We start from the raw sequence: 27,272 nt of genomic DNA on the forward strand, positions 1-27,272 counted from the left end.
ATATTTTATCAGCATTCAATAACTTGTGGACATACATTCAAGTTTGCCCTCCTTGTTCTCTAGTCTGTACATAAGCATATCACTAAAATAGCTACCACTGTTATATACATGTGAGAATATTACTGGTCTGTGTTACCCATAGATTCCTCTGTACAAATGAACATATCTTGGTACATATTTCTATATACACATACTTACACATGTTTATAATGATTTCTTCAAAAATATTGATATTCAATACAATATATATACCACAAATAAATAAATTTCAGTAAACAGATAGTGAACACAATATTCCAACATGTGTCTTGGAATATTCATTATTGGTAATTGATCCATTTACAATGAGAATACTTTTTTAAAAACTTCTGAGATAACAGGTCTATGTCACTGCACACAAGACAATACAACATTTTGATAAAAAACCCAATCATCAATTACATGTGTCCAGGAAATTTGTAACTGTGTGAATGACAACTATTTTCATACTGACTCATGGTTGTGAACATTTAGGGTTTTCCACAATCTGACACCGGAAAGCGACCATTGTTTATATTGAACTCTGTGTCGATCATGGTCCACAGCACACATATTTCCTGCTCAAGTCGAGCATGAAAACGTACTCAGATTAGTAATAACAATCGTTTACAGAGTCTGGGTTCTAAGTTGAGCAGGAAAACAGGTGTGAGCACGAAATCATGCTCAGGACTATTTATAACCTCAGGGCCAAGTTTACTTTTTTCTATGTTTCTGTGACTGTCAGAGTCAAACCCATACTCACCTGTTATGCTGATGATGTCATGTCCTGGGTTGCCCTGATAATCACTTAATCCCAGATCATTTTTATTTCTAGTTTCACTGATCCACCAGTTGTATTTCTTCAAGAATAAGAAAAATAATTAAAATACATTTTCCATGCTAAGAATGTAAAATACAAATTTTTCATCGGCCAAAAATTGTAAACCTACAAAATTATTTTTGGGGGATTGTATATACTTCATAAATTGCCAAATGTAAAATACCTTAAGCATTTAAAAGGAATATTACTCTGGAAATCTTATACCACCCACCCATCTGCCATTAATTTTTCTGAGGACAAAAAATCTGTAAACAATAAATAATTTGGTCTGGCCTAAGCAGTAAACATCTATGACCTGTATCACTTTGGCAGGTCCTTCCATGGACAAATACATATCTATGAAACATTTCCATACATGCCACGTGCTGTAAAGGTCAAAGATTGACAGTGGTGGTTCATGGTCAAGGAGGGACAAAGTACTATATCTGTTATCTCACAGAACAGTTGGTATCACAGCTGGTTAAAGGGTTAACAGATGGTGAAAGGGTTAACAGATGTTGCACATCATCTAGAACACACATTAATACCCAGAACACACGATGTTCTTTTTACATCCCTACTTGTCAATAAGTGGTAAGCAAATTAGTATGTATTATTGTCCTACCACAGCTTGAAGGACTATTAATCTAAGAAGCTAGTTTCCGGAAAACTAAATATGTTCTAATGCATTCTGTGAAATGAACAGGTCATTGATTGTTCATTGATCAAAATCAAAGAATTCCATGTTATTAGTGGAATAATATACTAACCCAAAAAAGAAACACATAAGCGATTTGTATTTGTAAAAATCTATTAATTACCTATTGTGTTCAAACAATCATGAAAATATGTAACAAAACTGTTGATAACATGATTTTACACAACTGCACAAGCAAAAAATCGATTTTACCCCAAAATGTTGATTTTGATGAGATTTCTTACAAGGATTAGAAAGGCATCGCCACAACGCAACAGAAATCACCTTCCAGGTTAAATTGTGCAGCAAAGAGTATTCACTGATTGGCAAATTCTGGCAATTTCAGAAATTGGCATTCGTTTTGAAAGAGTTTCAAGGTCAAATCACTATGTCACGTCTTGACTCTGCGACAAGGAACATCGCCATTGAAAGAATGCATGCTGGAGATCACCAATCTTCTCTTGCCAAGTAACTGCCAGGTCTGAATGTTAGTCTGAGCAAGCTATCATGGTTGCAGCTTGTTGCGACCAAACAGGCATAACAAATGGTGCTATGCTGTCACCATCGCGCTCAAAGTCTCAGTTATCTAATAATATTCACTTGGTTGTATAGACATGATCTTCTTCTAAACTGGTGTAAAATTTCATGCATTAAAGGTTATTTGTGGATGAGTTATATGTTTGCACAACAGATTTCCTGTCTATGCGTTTTTGGGGGGATAGTATATTATTTTTTGGGAAAACTGCAGAATTTCTTTTTTCGTGTAGTCATATCACCAATACAAGTTTTAAAAAAAAAAGACGGCAACGACGTTGCACTACATTATTTTCCTACAAGAATGTTTTAACATGAAATAAATGTACGTCATGGAACCAGCTTAAATTAAACAAAATTACGCAGTAATGTTTTTAGTGTCTTATTCAACACTTCGTTAAATTTGATTTTGTGGGTGGGAATGCAGATTCATATCCATATTTATATATGCTAAAGTGATGACTTATTTCAGAAGCAATATAAGGACTTTCTTTCGCTATTAGCAAAACAGTTCTTGCAAAAGAATAGCAAGACATACAATGAGGTCTTTCAACAGCTTGCCTTTCAAGTAATAACTGAAACTGCCTTGTCCCTGTCCAGTCTTACACCAAACAGCATATGTACAGACAATGTTTTCCACATAACAACTTATATACAGTATCATAATCTTCTTCACAAAGAAGAGATTCTGGATGCACTATGCCACAGTTGATGACTTTTTGGATCCACCAATTTTATCAGAGAGTTTTGACCATCTCCCAGATTTGATAGGTGGAAGTTTTGTTGAACTGTCGGACCCTTTACTGGTGAGATTCAAACGAGAGAAGGAAGTATCCTCCCCACTAGGTGGCGAGTCCGGAACTTCATACGAGAAGTTCAATGCAGTGATATCACTCTCAGTGGGATTGATGCCAGTAAAACCAAGACTCTTTAGCCGATCACTGACCGGCAGTTTTTCTGGAAGCTGGACATCCTTGAAGTCCTGAAATTTGAACAACAGCATGCATCAATACTATCAATGTAATGTAATCTTTGAAATTCAGTATAGTCCACTCACAATGCATAAGTAAAACTTCAACAGTGGTTGACGTGTCTATTCATACTGGACAAACCTTTTCCAGACTCTATACAGATTCAAGCCTTAAATATAGGGACTGTCCATAGCTTATGGCTAGTGTCTGTGTGTGTGCATGCGTGCGTGTGAAAAAAATATTTCTTTTTACAAAATTGCTGACACCACCTATTTCATGTTTTCAAAATTGATGACTCCAACCCTCCCCAGAACAAAATAGGTGACCCCTGTCCCATATAATTCCAGGACTAACATGCCATCATGAAAATAGTGTGACAACAGCTTTTGGCTGGAATATTGATAAAAACAGCATTTCTACTTGCATCAGTATTAGGTGACATTTTCTGGATTATTATTTTATGGATTTGACTGACCACAACAAATCCAAGATCAAAAAATGAAGTGAAAATGATTTGATATTATTCTTTTTTTCAATTCAATCACCTCTGATGATTTAAAAAAAGAAAACAGAAAATAATAAGAAAAACATTCAAAATGAACATTAACATGAAAGGGCTCACTCCTTTTATGCTGATAAAATATATTACATGCATAGTTCTCAAGTGCTGTCAAGTGATACAAACTGATACTTTACCGTAGTGGTCAGGGCTTGGTAGGGGGAACAGAGCTTGCCGAATCTGGCAGTGGTGCCTCGGTTGATCTCTCCGAACACAGTCCGACGTTCCTGGCGGTCCTGTTTCTTTCGGGCAAACTCTTTCTCCACCTTTACCCCTAGGAATGTCTGCAAGGGAATACCGATACTGTCAACATTGTTCAATGACAACACAATGTTCAGTGGAAAGGGGAAGGCTGACCCACGAATTATAGTGTCGACACATTGAGTGAAGTAACATTCTGATATTTACACCTGTGCACTTTGGCATTTGTCCATGAAGATTATGTCTGCATTATGATGCCACACTGCTCTTGAAATCTTCCAAGCACCAGGTATGTTTCTGTAGTGCTCATCAACATGCAAAAGTGGTCAACATTAGTTTCATCAAAGAGGTCAAAGTCTGAGATATGTATCATTTCCTCCGACATCAAGTTCAGTCAAGGTAATATTAATGCAGTACAGGTACATCAAGTGATTCATCCTCCAGAGGCAAGGGAGATAACTAATACAGAAGTCATTACCATTCGTGACCAACCCATGTTATTCCATGACAAGCCAAATAGCGACTCATGCCCCTCTCGAAGGATTTCATGTTGGTGTAGGAACATAAGAACTACTTCAAACAGGAACGATAACTCTATTCCTGTTTGATTCCTGTGGTACTTAATATCAACGAAGTGCTCATGCATTGTATTGCTGTTTCTTTTATTGTATATTTATTTTCAAAGAAATAAACCTCATTGAGACACCTAAACGAAGGGGTAAAACATATTTGTTAAAGACATATTCTAATGCAATTATTACCACATGTTCACCACTTATTTCCAAATGGGATTTGTTTTATTCAATACGCAAATAATTTATTTTTTAAAAAAAAATAAAAAATAATAAAAAAACAAGCTACATTAAATCCCAAAGCAGAAACTCCAAAGTGACTTGAAAATATTTTTCAAACTGAATATTCATGTAACCTTGCTTTCATATCCAAAGTGGAAATTCAACTGAATTTGGTGAAAATTATATACCGGGTAAATGACCAAAACAACTCATACTAAAATGGTCTTCCCATAGATGTACAATATTTGTCCAGCATTTAAATTGATTAGTTATGCAGATATAAAATCACTGCCTTGAAACTCATTGCAATATATATGAATTACAGTTCCTAAAACTGTTGGAAGCGCACTTACAATCACGACAGCAAACTCGCAAGATCTGTCACCAGCAATGGTTTTTATCAAAACTTCACATTAGGCAGCTCAATTCTGTTAGCTACATACTTCGTACTTTCAATATGACGATACATATTTTTCATGATTTTTAAACAAGAACATAATGCCACAAACTATATAAGTGGTTGGGATTATTTCTATCAAAGCACTGCATCCATTACGCTCATTCTGATTGGTTTGTAGTATATTTGCACATACCAAGCATCGAGTGGGGGATGAGTCTTCTTGAAGGTTATGGAAAGGGGTGAGTGGTAATGAATGAAGTCATTCCATTAGAATCATATTGAGTTAACTCCCTTACCTCAAGACGTCCTCCATTGTTCAGAGATATACAACCGAATGTAATTCATCAGAATGTCAGAAAGTTTTGACAGAATATCACCCGGACAAGGATTACTTTCTTTTTGTGTAGAATTTTATAGATTGTTCATATTTATCTTTCTTGATGTGACAAGAGGTAAATCTATTGAATACCCTACTGACAAAAATTATCAGTCTACAGAACTTGCAACTGTGTCCGACCAAAAGATAGGGCCTGTAACACTGAATGTTTCAAAACACTATCTGACAATTGTCTTATACATATAAAAATATAGACTGATCAATACAGTCAGAGGCAAATGGAAAATCTATAAATCTTAGAAGACAAAATACAAAATCTTAAAATCAGTTAGAAAATATCATGCCATTAAAATAATAAGGAAGTACATTCACAAAAGTGCAGTGCAATGTGAAAACGAGTTACAGGGTCTGTTGTCCGAATGCACTTTAGCGCTAAGATTATCTTAAGTCTATCTTAAAGTATGGGAGCTACAGTCATCTTAGCGCTAAGACAGCTTCTGTTAACACCACTCTGTTCCTTAAAACAATTAACAGAAATCTTTACTGGGGACATACTATACCTTAGAAGGCTCTGTCCTCTCAAAACCAAATGCAAATGTCTGAGATCGGTACTTCAGTTTTGCATCTCTAGGGAATTCACTGCTGAGAGACTTTGCAGGACGGACAACTACAGACATAGGCCGTGCCTGATTGTGACAGAAATGTGCATATGACAGATGTGATACAGAAAACAGATGGGATTAGTGCACATGATTTTACTCCTCTTCATTAGAGTAAACTCAAGGTTTATTTCTACATGGACTAGATACTACAATATGATCATTCATCAATTAATAAGCTATTCAGATTTTGATATATTGAAAAATCTTCATGTAATTTGTAAGAGTTAAATTACAACATCTTAGCATTATACTTAAAAAGCTAATTTCATGTATGCAACATATGTTGAATTATAAAGTTAAAATTAGAATTCAGAGCAGCGCAATGTTTTAGTATTTTGCAATTATATAAACTTCACTTATAATAAACAATATTCCTTGTAACAGTCATTTATTTTTCAGCTTCTCATCATTTGAAAGCTGATGTAGCTATTCTTCAACTTGTTTTGAAATTATTTATTAATTTGTATTTCAAGTTTTGGGAGACAATCAAACATGCTATGTCATATCATATAACTGGCTCTTGATCTGTTCTGGTATGTACAACTGCCTGAGGAAAAACATGAAGGGAATGGCTTTTTTTTTATCTCACAAGGACTTCCAAATAAGACACAGAAATATCAGTTTCCATCAAGTATAATTGACTTGCATATATACTGCATTCATTGAGGCTAAATTGTGGGAAAAGTCTTATTGGAAAGCATTTTCATAAAGTAGTATTTATTAGGAATTAGAATTTTCAACTGTCATCAAACTTTTCAAATCCATAATATTCCCAAATGTTCCCATTAAAGTAACAGAGACAATGTGACATTTGAACCCAAAAATCATATGCTTGATAAAACGTACAAGTTTGTAAGATCTGTATTTTTTAAATACATATTTTAACATTTGCTTTATGAAATGGGAATTTTTCTAAACACTGAAGTAGCAGCGTATTGTTGGAGTTTTCAGTAAGATGCTGTGCAATAACTTGAGAAGAGTGACAACAGAACTCATGACAGACTTAGTAAATACACAGGGAAATACGAAATGACAGACAATTTGGGACCACCTCATGGTCAAACATTTTATACTGAAATTCAAAAGAAACCTTGCTGGACATTGTGTTATATAGTTGTTTAATGAAAATGAATTCAGTTTATATACTCATTCAAACAGAGTTAAACGTCATTTCAAAATAATACATTTCTTTTGTCTTTCAGTAATTAGCTCCATCAATAGTTGGTAAATATGCTTGGCAATAGTGAGAAAAATGAACATCTCCAGTGCTTATATTGCTTATTAAGTAAAACAACACATTTAATTGAGGGGACATTTGAGGTATCACACCAGAATCACTACAAAAGTGAGACAAAATGTGACACTTTGACACTCTCATTAATTTTTTGAGGCATTAATCACATTTAATTCATAATAAATATTGTTGTGCTCTGAGTTTGGACTACAACATTTTGGATCCTGTGCCAGAGAGATGCTCAAAGGAAACAGACACCCACTTCTAATTTGGTCTTTGTTTCAGGTTTGTCTGTCTCCTCCAGCTTGTCCTCCTCAGCAGTTGTCTCCCCTTTGTCCTCTCCTATCTCCAATTGTTCGTCCTCATCGGTGTCCTCTCGAGGTGTGGAGGTCGTGGAGGTTTTCTTGCTCTCACTGCCATCAGCATTTTCATCATCTGTTAACATACATCTACATCAGCTGTGGTTCCATCCCCTAATAATCCATTTGTTGCATTAGCAACTGTCACAGTGTTGACAACTGAACATTATCACAGTGTTGACAAGTGCACATCATCACAGTGTTGACAACTGCACATCATCACACTGTTGACAACTGCACATTATCACACTGTAGACAACTGCACATTATCACACTGTTGACAACTGCACATTATCACACTGTTGACAACTGCACATTATCACACTGTTGACAACTGCACATTATCACACTGTTGACAACTACACATCATCACAGTGTCAACAACTGACATCAACACAGTGTCAAAACTGTGCATCATCACAGTGTTGACAACTGTACATCAAAGTGTTGACAACTGCACATCATTACAGTGTTGACAAGTGTAAATCATCACTGAGTGTTGACAACTGTACATAACTAAACTGTCAAAAACTGTACATTACCGAAGTGCCAGAAAACGTTCATCACCAATATATAGACAACCGTACATCCATAGGAAAAAACAAACATACACTAATTGTTGCAGCAAAACAGTAGTGCTAAGTCCTTGTCTTTTGTTGACGGGAACTATTGTGAGTTTCAACACAAGAGCGATGATCCTCTATGAAGAAAGTCTTTAATCCATCATTAATAAACAAATAATTTTATCATCATCAGCTACCTTTTTCTTCGTCCTCCATGTTGAAAGGTGTCCTTGGATGGGCCCACGTGGAGGCATCATTCAGATCCCATGGGATTTTCTGTGTATGTAACAGACAATTCAAGAGTTACCTCCCTTTCCTCAGAATTTCAAATAACGTTGGCATATTTCTAATTCTATTTACGCGTAATATTGTCCATGTTATATGTAACTGGTAGTTAACAGTACATTGTTGCATGTTAAACACATGCTTTGTCTGCACTATACATACCAAAATTATAAAAATAATATAAATAAAAAACTACATAAATTATAGCTGGTATACTGTGGTTTAAAACTAGACTTACTCACAAACACATTAGTTCTGAATAAAATGCATCAGTGGAATTGCACAACTTCTTGGCAAGTAGTTCAAGCTTGAGTAATGAGTCCTCTACCTGACCAAATGTCCCAACGTAGTAGCCCTCTATTGTCCATAGACGGGCAGTCTTGTCAGTCGAGGCACTGAGGATGAAGCCTCTGTTGTCATGTTCGAGATATTCAACACTGACCACTGCTGCATCATGGGCCTTGAACGCTGCTTCCAGGGGCGGCGACGTCCTTACACGCTGTGGACATCAGGGGACGGGTGAGTAGCAATGGATCAATGTTAGACACAGGCCTACCAAATGTTTGTCAAGAACTGACAATCTTCAACATTTAAATAACCAACACCATCAGACTTTTCCTTAGTATCTTACCATCAAATATTAGGTGAAATGATGTTCATATATATGTATCTGTGCACCCTCTTGGTTTGTAGTGACTGGCTTGACACACTACTGACATGTCTTGAGTGTTTCAACTAATTAATGTGTCTCAGCTTATACTTACATGTCTTGGGTCTGGCTTGACACAGTATTCAGATATGTCCCACACCTTGATATTTCCGGCTGTATCACCTGTAATCAAGGCTGTGTTGTCGGGTTTAGAGCACATGGCCAACACCGAGTCATCCATACTGTCTGTTGCACTGTAGAAACCTGGAAAAAAAGAGCACCTAAAGCTACAGGTGCATGGGTGATTTGCCCAATGGCAGTAGCCATCTTTAAAAATTAAATATTGCCTCCATGATGACTTAGAGTCTTAATCAGGGACCATGAATATCACTTAAGAAAATACACAAATGTAGAGGGTTCCACTGTTTAATACAGCCACTTGACATTTTCATAACTGGCAATTTCTCCTTTGTCTGTCACATGTTGAAACAATCATATTATACATGAGAGATGGAAAGAATCACTATAAAATCGTGAACAGTTGCAGATCTACCTAGCTCTGATCTCGTTGTGTAGATGTTCCACCAGTGGAGCACACCCCCCTCACTAGACACCACCATTGCACTCTCCGTGAACCTCGTAGCAGCCCGGTCTCGCAGGAACATCACTTTATCAACCGGAACTGGCTCACTGGATGGACAAACAAGAAATGAGACTAAAGGTCGGACAATACCATTATGTATGAAAGCAGGCTGATGAAGGGAGATGTAGTCTAATACTGGTTAAATTTTAAACCTATGAATTAAAAGAATTGTTTTTCTGTTTAACACTGCTCTTAGCAATATTCCAGTCATTTGATTCAAAGTTTAAAAAACAGACGGGAATGGTTGTACCCTCATTCAATATTCTGAGCAAAGGTACACACCTCATTATGAAATCAGCTTATGAAACAAGTATAAGTCTATCTGGACTCATTCTAATTTATACTTACCACGACATGCATACACACATGCGTGCATGCACATACACTATATTCATCAATCCAAAAATCTCAGTGATGATATGATAGGCAACAGCACAGACATTTTCGAATTAAGCTTATCTTGTTTGAAATATAAAACCATTATAAGCACATAGACACATGCATGGACACAGCACATCACCCTTCTTGAGCTTGAATCGTCAGTTAGTATGAGTCATTTCATTTACCCATTGGGAACTCTGTGCTTTTTCTTGTGTCTTGAATTGGGCCGTTCATTTTTCAAAGAAGCTGTTAAATCTTCTATTTTCCTATTCCTGCAACGGATATGAATGTAGATGTAAGAGATCTGGATGTTGATTCAGCCATCATCATACACTTTTACTTAGAATAACTCAATTTGCGGTCAATTTGTTGTCACCATTATCCACCATGTTCATGGATCTCGGGAAAGTTGCGCTGGCTTAACAAAAGAATTTAAAGATATCAACACCTTCTCTAATCTTTTTGAGGAAGTTGCTGAATATCTGACAAGATGAATTGCTTATCTATCTTACATAAAGTTTTTGAACTGCTCCTAGTGAAAATTCTATGGATACAGCAATTCTTTCAGTGTATCTTTCATATACATTACATACATCTTAAATATTAATTCATATATGTGAATCAAAATGAACAAATTGCAGAAAATATATAAACATGATAATCCCTGATAAATGATACTTACAAATTTGTTTGCTGTCCTTTTCGTAATCTTATAAACATTTTTTCTGTTTCCAAATCCCATATTATAATTTCACCATCAAACCCTGCTGTGGCAACAAAGTTAGGTGGGCAGAAGTCGATGGAGAGGATGTCATCCTTGTGGAGTTGTCCCCCTTTCCAGTCCTGGTTGGCAGTGATGTACATGTTCTAGAACACAAAAACACAATGTTTTGTATGTTCCTATTTTGTAGAGGCAGCTTTGTTTGTCTGATAGTTAAGGTCAGACTAGGCAATATTCCAGATCACAACAGCCTGTAAATAGTGTAGTCTGGACTAGACAAACCAGTGATTGGTATAGCTGTCAGAGTAGCCAAGCCATTGACCACGGCCTTCAAATCTTCAAATCTGATTGAATGCTGACATCATGTATCCTTGACCTATATTACAGTGAACAGTGAACACAAAAGCTACCTCTCACTTACTGATGGGGCGTAGGGGTAGCCTAGTGGTTAAAACATTCACTTTTCATGTTGCAGACCAGATACAATTCTCCACATGGGAACAATGCGTGAAGCCCATTTCCGTGATATTGCTGGAATATTGCTAAATGCTGCGTAAAACTAAACTCACTCACTCACTTACTGACAGTGCTATCACTGTCTACTCACATCCTGGTCAGAGTCATCATATATTGTCAGCAGTCTGCTCCAGCCCACTGACAGGATGATCTTCTTGTCCCGGACTGGCAGGATCCCGGTGACCTCGGCCTCCGCTGCAGCTTCAAGCTTGTGCAGATTGTGACCGTTCTGGAAGTTCCATACCTACAACATTCCAAAACATGTGAGGAAAAGAAGAACATGTCAGGCCTCATACTTTGGTGAAAGCTATGAACCTCTGGTGCTGACACACCTGGCTACTTACTGAAAACAAACCAAGGGAAACAACTCTACAAGTCTTAGGTGCCCACAATGCTGATGTAGGCCTGTATTCAGAGTATTTAACTTTTTGTGCAATCTGAATTGAGTTTGTAAAGTACAACTGATAGAATGTCAGCAAGAATATCTTCATCACATGAGTGAATGTTGAAACTTATAACACTGCTAGCCAGGTCAAGGGGTTGGTGTGCACTCAATTTTCAATTTCATCATATCTTTGCCACGTTAGATACATGCTAGAAAGTGACATTACCATCTCATTCAGTGGAATGCCCATGCTCTTATTTTCGACTAACAGGATTGGGTGGTTATGCTGATTTGGTTGATACACTTCAAAGTATCCCAATTGTGTAGATCAATGCTCATGCTGTTGATCACTGGATTGTCTGGTTGTCTGACTTGATTACATACAGACCTGTCCCATATAGCTGGAAAACTGCTGAATGTAATGTTAAACAACCCAAAAAATCTGAAGAAACTATAAGAAAATAACTTGTGTGCAACACCCACTTTGATGGTTCCATTCCTGGCGCCAGTCATGAGTCTCCTGTACGTCTCATCAAACACCATGCACGTTATCTCCTCGTCTCCATGGGCATTTGAGAACACGATGGACTTCCTCCCACTCTCAATGTCCCAGACAGCAATACAGGAGGAGTCACATCCAGTCACGACCTGTCACGTCACACAAAACATGTAGACATACAGAACATGTAGACACACAGTCTCAACAATATATAGAAGATACATTATAACGACATTTCCACCTCTTATCACTTGTCAGAGGTACACAAAATATATGACCTAGACAAGCAGTTGTCACGATTCAGATCTTGGGAAAGCCCTGGTGGCTGAGTGGGTTAGATGGCTGACTTTGTGTGCTGGCAATTAGCTGCCTCACTCTGAGAGTGTGTCTTTGAGCCCTGAATGGGACTCAAACCAAAAACAGAACTAGAATCAGTACATAACTGAAGAAGAGTATTTCTACATATGTACACACAGGTTTGTTGTATTTGACCACTTTCTAAATAGGCAATGTGCATTCATACACTCATACCAGTTTACAAAGAAGGTAGTTAAATAATATTCTGACCAAATGGATATCTGATATACATATTTTCAAATGGCAGCGCATTTCCCCCAAAAAGTTCCATACACTTACATTTTAGACTTACGGCAGGGTCAAGTTCCTAAGAAAAGTCAAAATGGGTGAACAAGCTTGACTTTAGGGGAATTTTACCCATGATTACACAAACAAAAACAAAGTTTTGCTATATTTTCGTCCTGTGTTCCCATCAATCAGCTTCAGTCAAAGACTTGGCCATGTTCAGATATTAGAAAAATGCTTCTCTAAAAGTATACATTTAACCTTCACTCATGCACTGAGAACTGCCCTAAGTCCTGTATGTTTAAGCGTTGCCATGAACACAAAATAGGACTGTAGCCGCATCTCCATGTGCGTGCAGTGCATGATGTATAATGTGTATACAGCACTTTACATTAGAATAGTCACAGTGGTTTCCATGCACGAGTAAAGCGTGATCTGTGATACATACTCCATTATGTGTGAATTTACTCCAAAAGTGTCTGATAACACATCACGCAGCTATATGGAGGACAGGAGTAAGGATTCCTAAGTGGTTTTCCCAGGGTCACGTGGCTTTCATTGCCCGCACAGGAAAGACAGACTTGATTTAATGCATCACATAGCTTTTATGCACATACACATGTAATACGCAGCATGCATCATGCAGTTATGCAGACAATATGCATACATGGAAACCCAGCTAAAACTTCAACGACCATATTGGATATATTTGTTTAAGTGTTCACCATTTCACAAAGTATGCAATTCTTTGGACAAAATGATCTGGATTGGTTATCTGTAGTACTACATAAGTACCTGATTTGCAGATGTCAATGTGTCTTTAATACAAAAATGTATTTCTATCGTTAGCAAAAGTATTCAAAAGTGAAGTTTTCTTTGACCGATGGGCAAGTGGACATGTACCTGTTTGAAGAAGTGGTTGTAGATGGCGCAGCACAACTGCGTATCGTGTGTGGTGGGCATTACGCTCTGTGGTGCTGCCACTTGCCCAAGTTTTAGCATGCCGATGTAGTCATTGCTTGTAACAAGGACAGCACTGTGTGGCGCCCCCTGGAGGTGGAGGGGGAACTGACCATGTTCTGGCATCCGCCCATGGATGCTGCTTGGGAACTTGAGCTGCACTGTCTGGAGACAGGAGTGTTCTCGGATGTCCCACACCTTAATCACCTATTGGAGAAAACATCCATTTGTTCAGTGATATCTAATGCCTTTAAAATATTTATTACCTACAGGAGAAAACATGCACTTGTAAAGTGATATCCAACAGTTTTATCACCTCTAGGAGATACAATGACATTATCACCTATTGGACGAAATTACAGTTGAAAAGTCATATCCAACACCTTTATCACCTACTACAGAAAACGTGCACTTGTAAGGTCATATCCGATGACTTTGTCACCTGTTGGAGAAAGCATGCACTTGTAAGGTGATATCCGACACTTTTATCACCTACAGGAGAAAACATGCACTTCTAAAGTGATATCCAACAGTTTTATCACCTATAGGATATACAATGACATTATCACCTATTGGACAAATTACAATTGGAAAGTCATATCCAACACCTTTATCACCTACTACAGAAAACATGCACTTGTAAGGTTATATCCGATGACTTTGTCACCTGTTGGAGAAAGCATGCACTTGTAAGGTGATATCCAACACTTTTATCACCTACAGGAGAAAACATGCACTTGTAAGGTGATATCCTATAGCTACACCTTTATCATCTAATAGAGACAACATGCACGTGTAAGGTGATATCCCATAGCTACACCTTTATCATCTAATAGAGACAACATGCACTTGTAAGGTGATATCCTATAGCTACACCTTTATCATCTAATAGAGACAACATGCACGTGTAAGGTGATATCTTACACCTTTATCACCTGTTGGTACTTGCAACATGATATCCTACACCTTATCACCTACTTGAGAAAACATGCACTTGGGAGGTGATATCCAGCACCATTATCACCTATTGAAGAAAGCATGAAGTAGGAATGTGATATCCAACACAGTTATCACCTACTTGAGAAAACATGCACTTGGGAGGTGATATCCAGCACCATTATCACCTATTGAAGAAAGCATGAAGTAGGAATGTGATATCCAACACAGTTACCACCTACTGGAGAAAACATGCAAATATTGTACAATATGTACAGCTCAAAAGCCATGGATTTGAAAAACAGAACAGATCCTAATGCCATAGTGACTGTAATAAACATGCAACTGTGACAATATGAAAATGTTACACTCACTTGTCAGCCAGCTGTCTAACTACAACCTGTGTTCATACTACCCAAACAATGACAGCTGTATCTGTCTTGAATCAGACAACTCATATAGGCCACTCAGGTATTCTGACTGCAGCACTACATCAGTAAGTTGTCTCACAAGACTGTTTACATGTCTGTATCAGATTTTGTCATGGTGATATGACATATGAAGAGACGAACGAGACAAAACATAGACGACAGGTCATCACACACATGACACAAAAAAGTAGTCATAATAGTTAAGCAAGTGAGTTAGTGAGTATGGTTTTGCATTTCAGATATATTTCAGTATTACTAATGCTGAGACTAGTGATCACTTTAACCACTTGGCTACCCAACTGCCACCACAATATATGAAACACTGGTCACAACCACTGAACATCATATTACCACGATTTGAGAAGTTGTACACTAAAGTACCATGTCATATCTCTTGCAGCAGTCTGCTGGTTTCTTAGAAAACATTTGTTGTTGATTGACTCTTAATCTCACTACATACCAAACTGTCTCTTAAACAACAAAGCCTGACATCTGTTGGCATACAGATGGATGTTCTTTTGTGATAACACTTTGACCTGTGATTCCAATAACCTCTGCATAAAGTGTAATGTCAAATTATTCCTAATCACAAAAAGTACATCTTTCAATGAGGGTACAAGCTAATCATTATGCACACCTTTCTCACAACATACAAAGGCCTTTTCACATGACTGCAACATTACAAGATGCCAATATCCAATCAAACCTAATTATCTAGTGCATCTTACAGTGAAGATGCTGGCTAATTACTATATACATATTGATTCAAAGGTCTTCTTGCCTGAATGCACTAACATGTGACTGGATCTTGATTTTAAGACAATGAACACAAAGAGCCCATATCCAATGACACCCAATTAAATTCTAACACTGAAATCGCAAGCTGATTCATGTTACATCTATATTTCATGCTCCATCTATCAGTGAGTGAGTGAGTGAGTTTAGTTTTACGTCGCACTTAGCAATATTCCAGCTATATGGCGACGGTCTGTAAATAATCGAGTCTGGACCAGACAATCCAGTGATCAACAACATGAGCATCCATCTGCGCAATGGGGAACCGATGACATGTGTCAACCAAGTCAGCTAGTCTGACCACCCGATCCCGTTAGTCGCCTCTTACGACAAGCATAGTCACCTTTTATGGCAAGCATGGGTTGCTGAAGGCCTATTCTACCCCGGGACCTTCACGGGTCTCCATCTATCAGAGTTACTACACAAAACGCAGTTAATTGACAGGGGAGACTGTCTAGATGAAGTTTGAAGGAAATGTAGCAATTCAAAAGAATAGGAAAGGTGTTGCTTGTCTCGAATCAAGAATATGTGGAAAATGTTTTCCAATCTTCATGACTTGTACACAAGAAGGTGCAAGTGTAACTCTAACCCTCAAAATGTCAAATATATCTGTTGCTTTAATGGTTTTGACAAACATAACATTCTGTCAGTGTATCAGATTTCAAGCTTGATTCAAAGAGAACAATATTATTGCCATATATATGTAACACATTTCAGAAGGGCAAGAAAATACTGGGATAGATTGTTTTGGTCAAAATGCACCATCTTATGTTGACTAAACCTAACGATGGTTCAACTGACAGCCTCTTTTTCCTGGCTGCAATATGTAATATCAGAGGTCAGTTGACAAGCAATTGGGTCTGAATGATGAATAGGGTAAGTGATGGAGGTGAACATGTGGAGAACATGTCGGAAAAAGAAAAAAATAAATCTCAGTACATAAATGAGACCAACATACAAATACATTTCTTCTGTTGAACGGTACAGTAGTTCATATCACATATGACAAAACCTGAAGTTTTCTGGAGCTATCATCACATTACTACTATGGCAATACAAACCGCATCCTTGGAATAGCTGAACACTTGTCGGAAACCTTCATGAATAGCAATACCGATGACGCCAGTAGCATGGCCAACAAGGACTGTGATTGGTTTACTTGTGACATACGGGTTCCATAGACGGATGTAATGGTCCGAGCTGCCAGTTGCCAGGATGTTGATATTCTTGTTGTAGTCAAAACACTCAACACCCTGCAGGTACACAATCGGAAAACATTCATTTGTACATATCAGTAATCATTCATACAGACCAAATGTCCTTGCCATTACAATAAATAGGACTATTGGGAGATAGTAGGTAGGAGATTTGTTCCATGAAGTAAAAGCAATGTGAAAGGATAATATATTTATAAACATGCTATGACTAGTTCTGTGGATAGCAATCGTCCAGCAAAATCATGTATAGTGCACTCTGTCCAACTCGGACTCCCTCTTCCTTGGATTGCCGTATATACCACACTTATGGTCCCAACATAATTCTTCTTTGTTGTCATCATGAAAAAAGGTATGTATCTTGGACTCTCATTATTTCAGATTTCAGACCAAAGTGTTGGCCCCAAAAGGTAGTTGCATGTACAAACAATGCTTTATAATCCGAGCAAGAAGTCAGCTTGGCCAATAAACCTTGAATAAACAACCTGTTGGTTGGATTGTATGTTTTGTCTCTTGACCAGTGAATAATTCAGGCCTTCCCACATCGATATAGGAAATTTCACTGTAACTTGAACAGCTGTCTAATTTGGACTGTTCAGTCAGATCCAAGCTGGTCCGACTTAGACAGAGTGCACTCTACATTAGAAATAAGCAGGTGATTTTGGTCCTTCGCATTGGCAACAGGATGACAAAGTCTATGGTAAACAAAGCGTTTCTGTCGTAAGTGATCTTAGTAAATGAACAGCTTTAGTAGGTAAAACATATCACTACCTCAGGACAGATTCATATTCACATTCTATGCCCCAAACCCATGCCTTTCAGTGACTAGGATATGTTTTGCAAAAAGATCAAAGGCGCCATTCTCTTCTGCCCCCTTAAAATGAAGCATACCCTTGGTAACTAACATCATGATGAATGTCAGTCATCATGTCATACAGTTCCTTTAGCCCCCCCATTTCTTGGTTTGCAGTTGCTTAACTCAGCTGACATCACTGGAGGAAACATTACATTTTTTTTGATGAATAACTGTCTCAACTTGAATCCCAATAAAACAGCCACACAATGACATTCACTAGCCAAGACTATGTCAATGCATCTGTGGAATGTCACATGACTGGTCAACTTCATCTGGATTTACTGTTCTAAACTTTTGTTGGTAGAAGAAGTGTGATGGTCACATTGCCCAATCGGGTTTATGATAATCACAGATGCAACTAAAGCAATAAAGACAAGACAAGAAAAAGTATGTTTACCTCTGAACTATTATAATGTTGAAGCATTATGGATGCAAGTCTCCTCGTACTTTAACTATAAAAGTTCAGGACAAAAGTGTACTTTATCAGATTATACCTGGGGTAGAGTGAACTGTACTTTTTACCTTATCTACTCGGAAGACATAAGACCGCTTCAGGCTTTGGACATCAGAGATTACCACAGACTTGCGTTCACTGTCGCAAGAAGAGATGATTGAGTCGCTGTCTGGCAGGAAGCGAATCTGTCGGATGATCCCTGGATGGATGTTGGGCAGCATAGAATACTGGACATACTTGGTGTGAAGATGAAGGTCCTGCAGGAGGGAGGTCAGTTGATGAGAATATGACATACTTAGTGTAGTGGGGAGGGCAATGAGTGTGAACTGGATGTACTTGAAGGTTCTGTAAGGAAGGAGACCAGTGGGTGAGAATATCATGCATTTGATGTGGTGGTGGTGCAGGAAGAAAGGCAATGGGTGTGAACTGGATGTACTTGGAGGTCCAGCAGGAGGAAGGGCAATGGCAGAGAATATGATGTATTTGGTATGGAGGTCCTGCAGGAGGAAAGGCAATGGCAGAGAAATGGATGTACTTGGAGATCCTGCAGGAGGAAGGGCAATGGCAGAGAAATGGATGTACTTAGAGGTCCTGAAGGAGGAAGGCCAATGGGAGAGAATATGATGCATTTGGTGTGGTGGCCCTGCAGGAGGAAAGGCAATGGGCAAGATCATGACATACTGGGTGGTGTGGTGGAGGATGTGCTGGAGGAAGTACTGAACATACTTGATGTGGAGGTCTAGATCCTGCAGGAGGGAGTACTGAACATACTTGATGTGGAGGTCTAGATCCTGCAGGAGGGAGTACTGAACATACTTGATGTGGAGGTCTAGATCCTGCAGGAGGGAGTACTGAACATACTTGATGTGGAGGTCTAGATCCTGCAGGAGGGAGTACTGAACATACTTGATGTGGAGGTCTAGATCCTGCAGGAGGGAGTACTGAACATACTTGATGTGGAGGTCTAGATCCTGCAGGAGGGAGTACTGAACATACTTGATGTGGAGGTCTAGATCCTGCAGGAGGGAGTACTGAACATACTTGATGTGGAGGTCTAGATCCTGCAGGAGGGAGTACTGAACATACTTGATGTGGAGGTCTAGATCCTGCAGGAGGGAGTACTGAACATACTTGATGTGGAGGTCTAGATCCTGCAGGAGGGAGTACTGAACATACTTGATGTGGAGGTCTAGATCCTGCAGGAGGGAGTACTAAACATACTTGATGTGGAGGTCTAGATCCTGCAGGAGGGAGTACTGAACATACTTGATGTGGAGGTCTAGATCCTGCAGGAGGGAGTGCAATTGGTGACATACATGGTTGAGGTCTTGCAGGAAGGAGCTCACCAAAGATTCTAACCAGTTTATACATGTGAGGGAGTGAAAATGGCTTCTAGCCATATTCTAGCCGGCTACACCAGAAATGGTATTCACACACACAGCCCACTGAAACCAGGTCTTTGGTTACCCCATCATCCATCCGAATGCCATGTAGCTATATTGAGGACATTTCCTAACGGCAAATGGTTATGACGGGACAGAACATGGGCATTAAAAGGCCTCATGTGGAGGAAATATGCAAAGTTTTTACTTCAGTGTTTCAATACACAACAAACAATCGGTTTACCTGCATGAATATCTTCTGTACTCCTCCCTCGCTCTGGAATGGCATCTCAAACAGCTGTGTGATGGGTTTGTTGAAGTAGAGGAGGCCAATGTTCCCAGAGTCCAAACCGAACACCAGCAGGGACCGATTGTTGGTGTTCTGGTGACATGAGGGTACATCATCATGAGAGGGGCTGGACTTTCCAGCATAATGCACACTGCTTGAACAGGTAAGCACAATACTGATTAGGGGTCTTCGTCATATTGGTTGGTTTACATATTGTATGTTAAAACATGGGATGGGGTTGAAATAAAATTTAAGTTTAAATACCTATAACTATTTGGGGAGTCTGGAAGAAGTTGGGTCTTTGGCATAAAAAGAATAATCAGCTTTCATACTTGTCATTGTGGTGAAATGTGACTGGCTATGAGACAGCCTCACACTATTGAAGTTACATGTACAGGACTAAAAGCGACAGGTGCATTTTGATAAACATATAAACTACTCGAGAATACAGGACAATGTCCTTGCATCCCTCTCAGTTAGTGTAGTAATTATCAGGTTTGCTGTGAATTTCAGTGTTCCAAATTCATTATGCAAGCATTTCATACTTCACCCAAAAGATAAATAAAATCTCTTATCAGCAGAATTGGAAAACCTTTGTTCTTTGATATATGAAGTTACTGCACATATTTGGTACAGACAAACAATGTCTAAAGTTCTGATGAAAACAATCCTTACAATCATATTCTGCACATGAAGCAGCTGAGGTAATGCATGATAAGCTAATATTGTATATTACCATACATAAAATGACCTATAGATAAACCAAGCCCTAATATTGTATATTACCATAGATAAAATGACCTATAGATAAACCAAGCCCTAATATTGTATATCACCATAGATAAAATGACCTATCGATAAACCAAGCCCTAATATTGTATATTACCATAGATAAAATGACCTATAGATAAACCAAGCCCCTAATATTGTATATTACCATAGATAAAACAACCTATAGATAAACCAAGCCCCTAATGTTGTATATTACCATAGATAAAACGACCTATAGATAAACCAGGCCCCTAATTTGACCATTAAAATCATTCTCAAAGGGTATGTCTTGTACCTACGATGGGGCCCTAACTGTGGCCACCTCAGACCACAAGACAACTGGCAGTTACCGTCTTGGAGGTGAGAATAGTATCTAATAAAATAAGTGAACCATGGGTTCCTGTCTATGAAGGCATCTTACCTTTTGGTCATACCAGTAGTGAAAACAGTAAGGGACATCTGTCATGGCTGGAACAGGCATACAGAGATACAAGCATCAGTAGAACAATACTTTTTACTGACATGTTGTGGGTTATGGGGAGAAACTGCATCAAGCCTATATGAAGGAATGCATTCTTAGATTCTATACTACTGAAGAAAATAAACAACAAAAGTTAATTCAGCAGTATAGTCATCATCATAATCATGTGTCCAGCACCATACCGGACAGAAAAACTCTCATTCGCTCACTCACTTTCTCTCTCTCTCACTCTCTCACTCAGGCTTCCAAGCAAATACTTGAAAACTGATGCAACAATGCAGTATGCTCCCATCTAATACTTCTGTGTATTTGAGGGTGTAAGAGCTAAAATAACAATATTGTGACCAGTACCTACCAAACAGCTGGAATTCTTCAAAATATTGTGCAGTTGAAACATCATAGAATCGTATATCCCGACTGGTAGATCCAATGGCAATTTTATGACAGTTGGGCATGTAGACAACGTCAGTGATCCACATCTTGAAACGACGTTTCTGACCTACTGTCTCTGTGGTTTCGTCCTCGATGACATAATTCCTCTCGAAGGACATGTTGGAGTTCCACACACTCATGCCACCTTCCTGCAGAAGATGAACTTTTCAGCTTTATCACACTATCAGGGTTCATGGTGCCAGGTGGTTAAGTTGCGGCAAACTGCTGCACAGATTTGTATCCCTTAGGTGCCACAAAACTACAAACCCTAGATTCACCTTGAGTATGTCAAAAGTTTTCCAGTACAAAATATAAATGTACTTAAGGAAAATACCTACTGCCTCCTTTTTAATTTTAGCAAACATACTCTGAGACAACTGAAATACTCCTCCAAGTGGCATTAACATCAACTCACTCACTCACCTCAGAATAAGTTAATTCCAAAGATCGAATATGCTGATGTATAGTGGTGCAGAATTTCTGCTTGGCATAGATTACAAACACTCTCATTCCAATCTTTTCAATGGTACTGAGTAATTACCTTCTGCCTTATACATTCCAACAGGACAGCTGCGCTGTACCAAGGTAATGAAAGAATGACAATAAATAAATTCACTTTATAAAACTTAAAACAAAAACAATCAGACTCAATGATCTGACGACTGCACCTACCTTACTTATTGTTAAATAACGGGTGGGGTTTTCAACTGATACGATCTTTGTCGTAGTTTCTTGCTGCAAATAAAGATATCTTGTGATAAAAAGAAACTTGATGGAATTAGACATATCTTATGCCAACTGCAATAAACTGCATCCTTGATTTTACAAGAGCATTATCTCTGAAGTTACAGGTGGAGACTGTGACATCACAGCAGTGATCGAAATAAGTTCCTGTCTGACAGCCTGTGGCTGGTAAATTTTGAGTCGGGCTGTCTGGAAATTCTCTCCACTAGCCCGATTGTCTGGCTGAATTTTTAAGGTTGACCTACTTTCAGTTCGCTCTCAGGAAGATCATTCCATTTTAATTGTAATGTCATATTTTGATTTAAGAAAGATGAATGAAAGCTACAAGCATATTCCATAATTATACATGGACACCTCTTCAGCCAGTGAAGATAGCAATAGGACACTAAAACTGGCTGGCTTAGTAAGCTATGCTATGATTGGATATCTGTAGAAACATGGTTCAATAAGAACCAGTCAAAGAGAGGGCTACTTAAAGGTGGGCAGGCAACTTTCAAGATGGGCAGGCAACATTTATGGGCCACCAGCCCAGCTGTCAGGTTGAGTTGAAAAAATATTTCAATCACTGCATCACAGACCAGGTTGACATGATCTGCAAAGGATTCAAAGCACTATGACATTCATAGGCCTATGATAAACTTTACAGTTAACATAGGCCACAATATTATGAATACTTTATGTATTCATCACAGCAGATGAGAAATGGGGATATCATATATACTTCATACTTTATAGGCATAAAGCTGCAAAATTTCTGAGTGTCATTAAACCCAGACGAACCAATGTACAACATTCTCACCCTGTTGTGGACAGCATGTCTGATCTTGGGCTCCACAAGGAAGGGGATTTCCTTCTTGGTACGGAGGTAGTCATTCTCCCGGTACAGCAGCAGGAGGTAGGTACAAAACTCATCCCAGTCCACGTATCCATCACACGATGTGTCCAGCTGAACACATGAACACAACAAAAATCACAGATCTATGGCATAGCATGTGAATGATCACCAGTAAGCGTTGCTGTTTAGTGGACGTGTTTTCATCACTGAAATTGTAGAACCACCTCTCTAATAGACTACACCACTTTCATAGTGATATTTGTTGTCTTTGAATGATATACACCTAAAGCTCATCACATGTCAAATACAGTAACCTATGGATACAGAGAACTCAAACGGACCTTTAAATTTATTTAGTTCTAATCCTAGTTCTTTATACATGTTTTGATGAAAATATGCCCTAAGTGACTGTGTAAAAGAACATTCTCAGTGTTTTTATTATTAACACAGTTTACTGTATATACTTAAATAGAATACATATGTTTGAAACATGTTTGTATTTCCAATGGAATCTGGAATGGATAAGAGCGAAACTTTCTTGTGTAAAATGCATGCCTCTCCAGGTAATAATGTTGACACAACAGGTAATACATTTTACAAGTTAGTGCCAAACATAATATGCAGTTTCACAAACAAAATATATATGAAGTCAGTATTTTGGAAATAGTGGAATGACATCAGATTATCGAAAGATGGGTTGCAAAAGTATGTTGAGTACTTGCTTTTTCTCATGACAGACACAATTCCAACTCTTGTATCATTTTGCATCATTTTATACTTGTTAGCAGGACAAAGGGACAATTTTGGGGGACAAGAAGGTCAATGAATGGACTTTTTAACATAAGTACTGGAAATGTTGGGTTGAGGACTGAGGACTGAGGCATCATACAAAAGTAAGAACTTGCTCACTGGACATTCTGGATGTCCTGAACATGTGCTATGAAGGATAAAAATTGTCGTTTCAGAGCCTCTGAAGAAATATCTTTGCTCCTAACAAAATCCCAAAGCCTCCACCCTGTCCCAGCTCATACAAAATGCCGACCTTGGTGAAGAGCCTCTCCAGGTAGTCATCATATTCATTGGTCTCCAACACTTTGGATATAGTGTTCTTAAACTCCTCCACATTCATACACCCTGGGGTCCTCTTGAAGACCTTGGCAGGGAAGTAGCCGGTCTCCTCGTGGATGAGGATGTCCTCGGGGTCATGGATCTCAAACTCATGAAGAAGCTGTTCCAGGTGCTGAAGCTTGATGTGTTCCTCAAGTCGGACATTCTCAGCCTTGTTGAAACTGCAATGGACAATCAATGAACTGTTAAATAAAAATGAATGTGTGTGATTGTTCTGCTGTAAGTGACTCATTTCACTGATATAGTAGAAATGTGATCTGCTGCAAACTCATGCTGATCATCAGCTTCATTCACATCACTACCAATTGAGAAACCAACATTAAGAAGACATTATTTAGGTCTAACTTGAAGAGAGTAGCAAAATTATATCACCTATCCAAAAGAAATATCAGTAGTCACAGAAACTCAACCAAATTCAACCAAATACTTGGGACATTATGCCTCTTCCCTTGAACAAAACACACAACAGGCTACACCCATGGAATTCCCATCTATGCATCACCAGAACTCTTATGTTCACTGGTCCTAATTCTTTCACTGATTTGTTTCTTTGATTAGAGATGTAATAACACTGAATGCAATGTTAAACAACATATTTAAGTGTACTAATTATCTTCAGAATAGGTTTGTGGATTATTACTGGTCCCCGAAGTCTATACAAGCCATCAGAAGTAAAAACTGAACTGGTTGAGTGACTTGGTTGATTGCTTGTCAACTGATGGTGTTGACTGACACTCTTAATGTCAATCATCAGCTTGCTTGGTCTACAATTAATTAATAATCTGCTGCTGTCACATAGCTGGAAAGTTTTCATGCATGGTATTAGAGAAAACAGAAATAACCCAACAGTGTGTGTCCATGCTTCTACTGAAAGAATAAATCTCAAGATAAACCACTTCATATTACTTTAATCAACACAAAGTCATCCACCGTTCTAGTCACCAGTCACAACTCAGGTGACTAGGTTCAAGAGGGTAAATCTAATAACATTACATACAAGCATTTCCGCCTGTGGTCACAAACTGGTCAACCTGCTAATATCCAAGCCGGACATTGAATGATATGCGAAAATTCCTCATTTTACAGTAGCACTTAACCTTAAAAGTAAAAAAATAAAATTTTGAGCAATTGTAAATATACCTGTCTAATCCATGCAGTGTTAGGTTTAGTGGATCAATGATTTTTTTCCAAGATTATATATTTGATCATTTTTTGCGCAACACACAGCCAAGTAGCATGTGGTAATTCAGTCTTTGGTTGACAATGGTTTTTGCTACCTGTGTGGTATGATATCTTTATGTCAACACAGAAACCAGCCTGATAATCATTCTGATCAAGGGAGGTAATCCTGATTAATCCTCAAGTCAACAGCCACTATATCAGGTGAACAACATGACACTGTCAGAAGAATCAACTGTTAAGTATTGCTAAATCTACTTTTACAATGAAATAAGGAAATCCCCTCGTGTAAACACACTCACTTTTCTGGCATTTTTGCAGTTGTTTGATTTTGGCAATATACTCACATATGAGATTTTGTTTAACATGCCAGTATGATTAATTGTTCACATTTGCAGCGTATCAGTAACCCTTATCCTACTTGTTGACAAGATACAAATCTGACATGCCAAGACTTTGTGACTACAAAGCATGACTGATATAGAACAGTTTGAAATAGAATACAGTGTTGTGTACTCTAATATGATTGTTAGTGAGGAACCATACTTTTTTGAGAGTAATGTGCACCCAAGCATAAAGCACATATTACTTAGATGATGCAGAATTCAAACACAAAAAATCAATTTTTTAAAGTGCAGTGAAAACAATAGTCAGGGTAGCAGGTGTGGTTAAAGCATTTGCTCATCAAGATAAAGATACGGGATTACAGTCACATTAGATTTTTTTAAATAACTGATTCATGTCACATTTAGCACAATCTATCAGAAAACAATACAAAAATAATTCTGATACATAATATTTTATGCAAAGAATTTAGAAAATGAAGTGAAGAAAGTGTCCAGTATGGGGCGTCACTTCTTCAATGAAGGTAACAAACATATTACTCACTCTTCTGTAATGATCCTATCCTTTGGACCATCTGTCACCACAAATCCAACCTTAAACACTTTCTTTGACATGCCTAGTTAACATAATTGTCCACTTAAACCAGAAAATCCCAATCAAAATATCTTAATTGGAGCAATTTGTCAGACTCTTCCTTAGACGCCATCTCATCATGTACAGCTATCTACAGTAAGCTTAACAGGCTTATGCGCTTCTCAACTGTAATACTATCTCTATATTCTTGGTATTTCTCAACGATCAGTGCAAGTAGAGACGAAAAGCAAATAGAGACATGATTTTTTAGGAGAACAATACACGCACCTAAACCAATCTATGTGGTTAACAGAATTCCTATCCCTTCTACACGCTTCACGATACACCTATTCAGTTTTTCCACCACCGTCCTGTTCTGTCTATAGGGAAGTATTAGGTGACAGAAATAGTTTTATTTTCATAACGCCTGGACAACAACGAGTTGGAGTGTCAATATCAGTTTCTTGCTTCAGTGGAGAACTTCACATGATGTGTAGTTTGTTTCATCAATATTAATAAAACTGAAATGAAGGATTACAACTTATAGCTTGCAACTGAAAATAATGACATAAAGGCCATAACAAAACTAGGAAAAAGTCTATCCTGACATAACTGAAACATACATGAACCTTCAACTGTTGGTTCCAGGCTGATGGA

The 27,272-nt window shown here is 38.2% G+C and overlaps 1 protein-coding gene across 1 annotated transcript in view; it reads right to left on the reverse strand.

Annotated features, from left to right (window-relative positions):
• Positions 1-2,721: 2,721 nt before the first annotated feature.
• Positions 2,722-27,272, reverse strand: part of LOC137283888 (cilia- and flagella-associated protein 337-like) — a 56,295-nt gene continuing 31,744 nt past the window's right edge. Inside the window, exons 3-23 of the mRNA XM_067815563.1 lie at positions 24,433-24,679; positions 23,355-23,501; positions 22,484-22,546; positions 21,735-21,960; positions 21,320-21,366; positions 20,083-20,220; positions 18,525-18,713; positions 16,994-17,185; positions 13,714-13,977; positions 12,213-12,377; positions 11,436-11,588; positions 10,790-10,974; positions 10,293-10,379; positions 9,637-9,773; positions 9,199-9,347; positions 8,763-8,933; positions 8,347-8,425; positions 7,490-7,662; positions 5,892-6,017; positions 3,737-3,883; positions 2,722-3,051 (exon numbers count right to left, since the gene is read on the reverse strand). Of these exons, the coding sequence (XP_067671664.1) occupies positions 2,767-3,051; positions 3,737-3,883; positions 5,892-6,017; positions 7,490-7,662; positions 8,347-8,425; positions 8,763-8,933; positions 9,199-9,347; positions 9,637-9,773; positions 10,293-10,379; positions 10,790-10,974; positions 11,436-11,588; positions 12,213-12,377; positions 13,714-13,977; positions 16,994-17,185; positions 18,525-18,713; positions 20,083-20,220; positions 21,320-21,366; positions 21,735-21,960; positions 22,484-22,546; positions 23,355-23,501; positions 24,433-24,679 (3,370 nt within the window). The 3' untranslated portion in view covers positions 2,722-2,766. The remainder of the gene's footprint in view (positions 3,052-3,736; positions 3,884-5,891; positions 6,018-7,489; positions 7,663-8,346; positions 8,426-8,762; positions 8,934-9,198; positions 9,348-9,636; positions 9,774-10,292; positions 10,380-10,789; positions 10,975-11,435; positions 11,589-12,212; positions 12,378-13,713; positions 13,978-16,993; positions 17,186-18,524; positions 18,714-20,082; positions 20,221-21,319; positions 21,367-21,734; positions 21,961-22,483; positions 22,547-23,354; positions 23,502-24,432; positions 24,680-27,272) is intronic.

The sequence above is a fragment of the Haliotis asinina genome, chromosome 5 (genome assembly GCF_037392515.1).
Source record: "Haliotis asinina isolate JCU_RB_2024 chromosome 5, JCU_Hal_asi_v2, whole genome shotgun sequence".
In the NCBI taxonomy this organism is placed as follows: domain Eukaryota; kingdom Metazoa; phylum Mollusca; class Gastropoda; order Lepetellida; family Haliotidae; genus Haliotis; species Haliotis asinina.